This window comes from Mastomys coucha, unplaced genomic scaffold, assembly GCF_008632895.1.
Source record: "Mastomys coucha isolate ucsf_1 unplaced genomic scaffold, UCSF_Mcou_1 pScaffold4, whole genome shotgun sequence".
Lineage (NCBI taxonomy): Eukaryota > Metazoa > Chordata > Mammalia > Rodentia > Muridae > Mastomys > Mastomys coucha.
Window position 1 is genome coordinate 20539671 of NW_022196910.1, and position 7599 is coordinate 20547269.

General features: G+C 43.2%; 1 protein-coding gene across 8 annotated transcripts in view; it reads right to left on the reverse strand.

Moving 5' to 3' along the window:
* Positions 1 to 7599, reverse strand: part of Cfap54 (cilia and flagella associated protein 54) — a 302779-nt gene that overhangs the window by 203554 nt on the left and 91626 nt on the right. For all 8 annotated transcript variants that reach the window (XR_004112709.1, XM_031349079.1, XM_031349081.1 and 5 more), the window contains exon 27: positions 1506 to 1631. Coding sequence is in view for 7 of the 8 variants with exons in the window: in XM_031349079.1 (XP_031204939.1) it covers positions 1506 to 1631 (126 nt within the window). In the remaining variant the exon portion in view is untranslated. The remainder of the gene's footprint in view (positions 1 to 1505; positions 1632 to 7599) is intronic.

The window sequence follows — 7599 nt, forward strand, 5'->3', positions numbered from 1 at the left end:
AGGTGGTGTGTGTATGTGTGTGTGTATAGGTGTGTGGGTGGGTGGGGGCGTGTGTAAGTTTGTGTGTGTATGCTGAAAAAGTATCTTTTGTAGCCCAGGGTGTCCTCAAATCACTAAGTAGCCAAGGATGACTTTGAGTTTCTGATCTTCCTCCTCCCCAGTGCTGGGATTATGAGCATGCTCCACCACAGTAGGTTTGTGCAGAGCTAGGGATCAAACCCGGGGACTTCAAGCTTGCCAGCAAAGCACTTTGCCTACTGTGCTACATCTCCAGTTGCTGCTCTCTTCCTATCGTAGCTGTCACCTCCAAAAAATTCTCAAAATAAAAGCCCAGCCAGCCAGCCCTCTGGAAGGTATTCGTTTATTCCTTCCTTTATTATTATTCGTTTATTCATTTTTCTTATCTTTCCAGAGGGAGCCCCTTTACAACCCAGCTCTTGTCTCTACGTTCTGCCTTTCACTAAAACCTAATAGGATCAGTAATTAGCAGAGTAAGGACTGGCCTGTGTGTGCCCAGGCTCCCCAGCAGGGTTCCTCTGTCTGAGACCAAGAATTGACCTGCACTGTCTCCTGTTATCACAAACAAAACCTTCTAAGCCTCTTTATCCTTAGAAGAGGTCTCTAGTGACTCTGGTGATTTCTGCCTCTGACAAATTAGCAGATCCCACAACCTTAGTCAGTGGGAAGTGTCACAACCTCCTGCTGGACCAGACACTCTGAGGAGAACAGTGTGAGACCCATCCATGAAACTGCTAGGGCACAGAGCCTTGAGTCAAGGTCGGGATGATCCAAGAGGCTAGCGGACCACAAAGTCAGATTGTCTCCAGCTTAATCAAAACCTCTCTAGGCAAAGCAAACCGCACATCCTAGTCCCTCAAAAGATGTTACAGCTTAAAGTGTCCTCTAGCCAGGATAATTTGGAAAACTTACCAGCCAACAAATTGTCTTGCTTCATCTCAAGAAAGAGGTGTGGAGGCAATCAAACTCAGTGTGAGAGGTTAAGAGGCCAAAGACCCTTCCTGGTATGCCCCAGTAATATCTCAAAACCTCACCTACAAACATGTTTAGCCCACAGCTAAACAAAAAGCAATAAAGCCAAAGTCCCTCTAAGGCCCCTGCATAGGAAGCACGTATCAAAAATTTCTCTCAAAATTAGCAGCAGTTTGGTGTCACTAACTTAGCTACACATTCACTACCTACAGCGAGTCACTCGGAACAAAGCAACTTTGACTCAAAGCCTCCTAAAAACCTCTCTTCTTAGTCCAGTGTCCAACTGAATGTAGAAAGCCCTAGCCCCATCTACCTTGCATTCAGTACTTGAAGCGAGAACTATTCAACCTGCTAGCTCCTGACCATATCTTCTCAAAAAACTTTTTAAGTTAAAGAAGTTCTTAATGAAATCACTTTCCTTAATGTAAAGATGACAAATTGACTTCTGATGTGTTTAATGATAGTAAATGAAACAGCTAAACTTATAAGAGAGAAAAATAAACAAAACCAATTACCTCCTCTGCAGTTTCCTCTTGGTCACTACCAAAAAGTGACTTGCACCCTGATGTGATATCCAACATCTTTTTCCCATAATTTATAAGCATTATTGCCAGGTCATATTCCTTCCAGGAACGTAGAATCTAATTAAAAATAAGTATTAATTATCTCTGTTGGATGCCTTTTCTGTTTCCAAGTGTAATGCATAATTTTATATAAATTCAAATTCCCCTAAGTCTTGTGGGCCTAACAATCCCTCACCATTGTTAAGAAAACTGGAAACCTACCTCCAGATCACATATATCTCTAGAATTGAAATTATGTAACTCTATTATTCTTTAAATAAAGAACTGATAACAGCTTCTTATCAATAACACATATCCTATCTCTCTGGGCTTTGTGGTTCAAGCACTCCACTATTAAGAAACTCTTTTCTACTTTTAAAAGCCATATTAAAATGACTGTTTCTTAAGGTCATATACCCACACCTTTTATTTTGAGTGTTTGCTTGCTTGCTTGTGTTTTGTTTTGTCTTGTCTTCTTTGTTTTTGAGACAAGGTCTCATGTAGCCCAGGTTGGCATCAAGCTCACTGTGCGGCTCAGGATGGTCCAGAACTCCTGATGTCTCTGTCTTTACCTTCAAAGTGCTGAGATTATAGATTATCGGCATGTGCTGCCATGCCTGCCTTATCTCAGGTTGCTTTCTGTGGGAAATTCCTAACTACATGATGTCTTGAATGTAGAGGGTTGGGCAGATTCTCTGAAAAGCTGAGAGGAAGTGTCTTAGTTAGGGTTTTACTGCTGTGAGCAGACACCATGACCAAGGCAACTCTTATAAGAACATTTAATTGAGGCTGGCGTACACGTTCAGTCCATTATCACCAAGGTGGGAACATGACAGCATCCAGGCAGGCATGGTGCAGTATGAGCTGAGAGTTCTACAACTTCATCTGAAAGCAGCTAGCAGAATACTGACTTCCAGGCAGTTAGGAGGAGGGTCTTAGAGTCCACACCCAAAATGACACATTTCCTCCAACAAGGCCACACTTTCTAATAGTGCCACTCCCTGGGCCAAGCACATTCAAATCACCACCACAGGAAGCACACATCTACTCTTCAAGGGTAAGCCCACTCCATCCTTCTCTCACACTGGCTAGCAGTTACTCTTTGTCCTTCCCAGTCTGGCCCTTGCCCACTTTTCACGTGTAATCTTCCATCATGTTCTTACTGAGCCGAGCATAGTCCTGACACCTCCAGGTTCTGGAACCAGCACATGTCTTGTGTTTCTCTGTGTCTGAATACATTTCCTAGTGTACCCGCCTTCCCTTATTTCTACAGCTTTGTTCTACCTTATCATTACAATACCAGTTCTAGCATCAACCCCAAGAAGATTTCATGCCCACTGTAGAGACTCGGTAAAGGAAAAGGAACACATGCATGGTAAACCCCAAGGGGCCGCTAAGTCTAAATACGTTTACATGAATCTGGCATGTGTGAACACATTTGTTAAAATGGTTCTGATTTAGGATACATAATTACTGCTACTTCACACATGGAGAAGGGCTGCTTGAAGGGACTTAGAAATAATGAGTGGCTAGCGAGACCTACTGAGACCAAATACTTAGCCAATACTAAGAAGCAGACATGATCCTACAAACTTAAGACAATGTATTCCAAAGAAGCAATGCATTGTGAGGAGCAGGGTGTAGCAAGGACATGATGGCAGGGTGAGGCCCTACAGGATGTTGAATGCTTTGTACCACAGTCATATCTCATGACAAGATGTACATGAGATGCTTGGTCACACACCATCTTTACTGGATAAGTGTAGCTACACTCCTGACCAAAGAGTCTTCTCTTTACTGTAAATGAGCACCATCACAGAAAACCACAGTCACACACAGTCCAGGGAGCAATAGACTGGGAGGAATCCAGCCATGGTAGAGACATCTATACCATAGCTCCTGCATCTGTGTCTCAGAAAATATTGAGGAGGAGGGGGCAGAAAGACTGTAAGAGCCAGAGTGCCAGGAAGTCTACTGTGAAACTGTCTCTGCTAGAAACCACTGCACAAACAGGAACAGAACAATGGTAACATCAATAGACATGCTATCACGGAAGGCATCTTTGCTATCTAGGCAAAGAACTACAGACAGCTAAGCTAACAAGTGTTGAGGGAGGGTTAGCCTCTCCAAGGGGATGAGTGCCCTTCTTGGTTGCCCAGTACAAAGTGGTCAGCCCTGAAACCAAACACATATGACAAACATACAATGAAAACAGACTCAGCCAATTGCATTTATATGTTTGTGCAAGCACATGCAGACACATAAATATGGTAATAATCAAAGTAGCAGCTACCAGTTTGAGAGTTAGAGGGGCATAGAAGTTGGAGGAAGGGGACTTGAGAGAGGCTGGAAGAAGGAGGGGCAGGGAGGAGAGTGAGGTAACTGTGCTGTAATTTAAAATGTACGAGTGTGTATATGAGGCGGGGAGGGGGCAAGCATTGCCATCTGAAAACAGACCCAGGCTGATCGTGCTCTGCAGTCTATCACAGCTGCTCACCCTGTGCTTTCATTTGGCTTAGACAGAGATGCGCAATCTCTTGTCTAAATATGTTAGAGGAAACAATAAATAAGAATTGGTTTTTCTAACAACGAGAAAAACAGAGGGCTGATTCTATTCAACATTTCAAATAATGGACAGAAATGCTCCTGTATGACAAATGTTTAGCACTGACAACCTTAAAACAATGCAAAAAAAAAAGTGACGTGACAAATCTTAGGGGTGGCACCTCATTTGGAACAGCAATAACTTGGGGAAAGGGAGGAATTCTGTTGCTTAAATTTAAAAAACTAAGCTCTCTGAAGAGATTTTTTTTTCCAGAAGAGAAACAGTGTTGCTTGACTGAGTTTCACCTGTTATGAGGGAAAATCTAGAACCGCTTGTATCACATGATACAATCACATGAACACCTAAAATCTGGGATTCAGAGATAGCCCATGATTTGGGAACTCAAGGCCAGAGAAAAGGAGATTTCTAGAATAGCAATTGCCCAACATACCAGCTGGGAAAAACCACAGCTCAGGTATCAAAAGTCCTGATGAGCATGATCTTTTTCCGGGTCAGAATGTCTTCAGGGTCACTTCTGGTATGGCATAACTTAGTTGCCTGATTCCTCAAGCAAGTGAAGGAGGTAGAGTCACTGGCAAGCTAGAAAGTGCACAGAGCAAGCCCAAAGCCACTTACATGTGCCAAGGACTAAGATGGAGGCCAGAAGGTTAAAGGATGTAGACCACCCCAGGGGCCTGACTACTAATGGAACCAGAATCCTCTGCCATCTTCCACAGTTGTTGTCTCTGGAACCCACTCCTGTTTACACTTCCTCACTGTGAGCAGGCAACCTGCAGGGACCTCCTTCCACATCTTCCTCCCCACCCCACCCCTACCCCCCAGGCTCCCTCCACACTAAATTATAATGTTTTAGATATCCAGATAATCAGGGTTTGTTGTATTTGTCCTTAACAGAAGCCTTGCTATTGGAAAGTCACCAGATACCTTGGAATACAGTTTCTTCAATGGGGTGGAGCCTTGCAGTGTCCCTGTCCTTTAAGTAAGGTGCATGGCTGTGCTCAGTGTTCTGAAGAAGACTGCAAGCTCCCCCTTGCCAGTATTTACAGCAAGTGACAGACAGGAAAGATACAGGAAGGCTGAGAAGATGGGCAGGGGGCTTCATCCTACTCCTCCCCCTGGCTAGTGTTTGGAAGCAAGAGCTACTCCCTGGAGTAAGAGTGACTTTTGGGTAACTCTTCCATTCTCTCTCAGCAGCCTGACTGAGGCAGCACCCTAACTTGCTACAGCTTCAGCCTTGATCCTCCAGGATGCCTCCTTGAGCTCCAGGCTCACAGGACCACTTGGGGAGCACTTCTTCAGATGTTCTGCAAGCCTTAGTTAGAATTGAATCTATCCAGAGCACATGAGTTTCTCCTTCACTACACAGAAAAATGTTCCTCGTCTGGGGTCAACTAAAGTTATTATGCTTATCCAGTTGACCAGAAAATATAGCTAGATACTAACGCAGACCCTGCATGTGTGTCGTTTATCCCTTATGTGGGATGGATTGCCAGCTTCCTGATTCAGCTCATAAAGAACTCCTGAACCTATCTGTCCCCTCTGCCTCTCACACGTTCTGCTTCACTAGATATCACTGCCTAGGGTCTTATCCCCTTCAAATTACAAGCTGTCCTGCAACCTGAATCATTTCTTTCTCTAAAACTCAGGTCCCATTTTACCATCCCTGGGTTTGAAAGCCCTCAAAGGCTCTTCTTGGATCCCGGGCTCACTACTATACCTTTAAAGCAACTCAGATCTTTGACCGCGCCCTATGAGACTAAAGATAAATTCCATTCTCCTTTTCATGAACTGCTATAAACAAAGCAAAACAAAATCTGCATATTTTCTGGAGAAATTGGTGGTTGCAATCATGTATCCACCAGGATTTTCCCATTCTGCTATTTGCCTTTAACTTCGCTTATAATTTCTTGCCGTCAAAGTGTTGCAGCTACAACTAGCAATATTTTTTGGTATGTATCCCCCTTGCTAAGGAAGGTGACCCCTGTCTCCAAGGCCATGCAGACTCCCTTGGACCCAGCTGGAGGTTATTAGGGTGGCAGGTAGAGATCTGGCTTGACTTTGGATGTACACTTACTTACACTACGGTCCCCCACACTGAAAGTCATAACTGAGCACAGTCTTGGTGGTCAATCAAATTGCTACCTTTGTAACACAGCCCTCATGACTTTGTAACACAGACCTGGAGACATTGACTGAACCCTTTAATCTACCCCACCAATCGATTTGCCCACAATGCTGTTAATAGCATTTTTACTAAGATGGCTTTGTGGTGAGTTTTCATATCTATCGAGAATGTTTAAATGACTCTAGAGAGACCCCACAGGAATTGTAATTAAGATTGCATTAAATTTAAGTATTATTTTAGGAAAGACTTATATTTCTGTAACAGCCTATCTTCCTTTGTGTGCAGGAACTTGATGTGGCCTGCCATATGCTCAGATTTTAATGTGTGTCCTTGGCAAGATTTCAGTTCTTTTATGCAGGTTCAGTGACACTTCACTGAGTTTTAAATAGTACTACAGTCTGCCCTCTTTATTCCTAATGCTTCCTGACATAAACTAAAACTATCACTCATATCTGCTTAGTATATACACCCACTTGATATAGTCTTCCTATAACTTTAATTGCTCCTTACAAGATGTTTGAGACCTCAACAATTACAAATAAGCTGCATTTTTCCTCTATTATTCTAAAGACATTTCAAATCCATGTCTAGCGCACAAGAGGGAGCCCCTGAAAATAATGACTCCTTGTTAAAAGTCCTTCCTGGGCCTGCATTTTAAGGAGATGGCTTCAGAAGTTTGCCATTTAGTATGATATTTGCTTTAAAATTTGGGTAAATGTCCTTATCATTTTTCAGTAGCTTCCTCTCATTCCGAACTCACCGGCGATTTTCTTAGGAAAGGTTGCTTAAGTGTTATCAAATGTCTTTGTGGCATTTTTCACATAATCTTATTTTTCTTCAATTTGCTGTTATAAAAAAAATCAGGCTTTATTTTAATTTCAGACTGTTTCCTTTTTTGTGATGCTGAGTACCACCGAGAGGGAAGCCATGGTCTTTTATTCCTGGCGTGGAGCGTGTCCTGAGACTGGAATATGACAGATCTGAAGCCTTCCAAAACCAGGGGGAGGTCAACCCAGGATGGCCACAGGACAGTGTGTAATGCCTGCCTTGTCTCTGGTTAATGTTTGTGGTCTGCTTTCTCTGGTGTGGGAATCACCATCTCCCTCGTTATTTTTGTCAGCAGGTATTTGCCCATTACCACTGTCTTCTTGAAGATATATCTCTTCAAGTACTGTCTGTTAGAACCTGCATTTCAAGCCCTCCTGGAAGCCTGTCTTCTAAGACCATCCACACTTGGTAAAGTGGTTAAGACTTACTTCATTACTTCATCTTTAAAAATGAACACTCTCACTCTTCCTTGCTTCTGACTTTGGTTAAATTAGTCTCCTCCCCGCCCAGCCCAGCCCAGCCTGTTT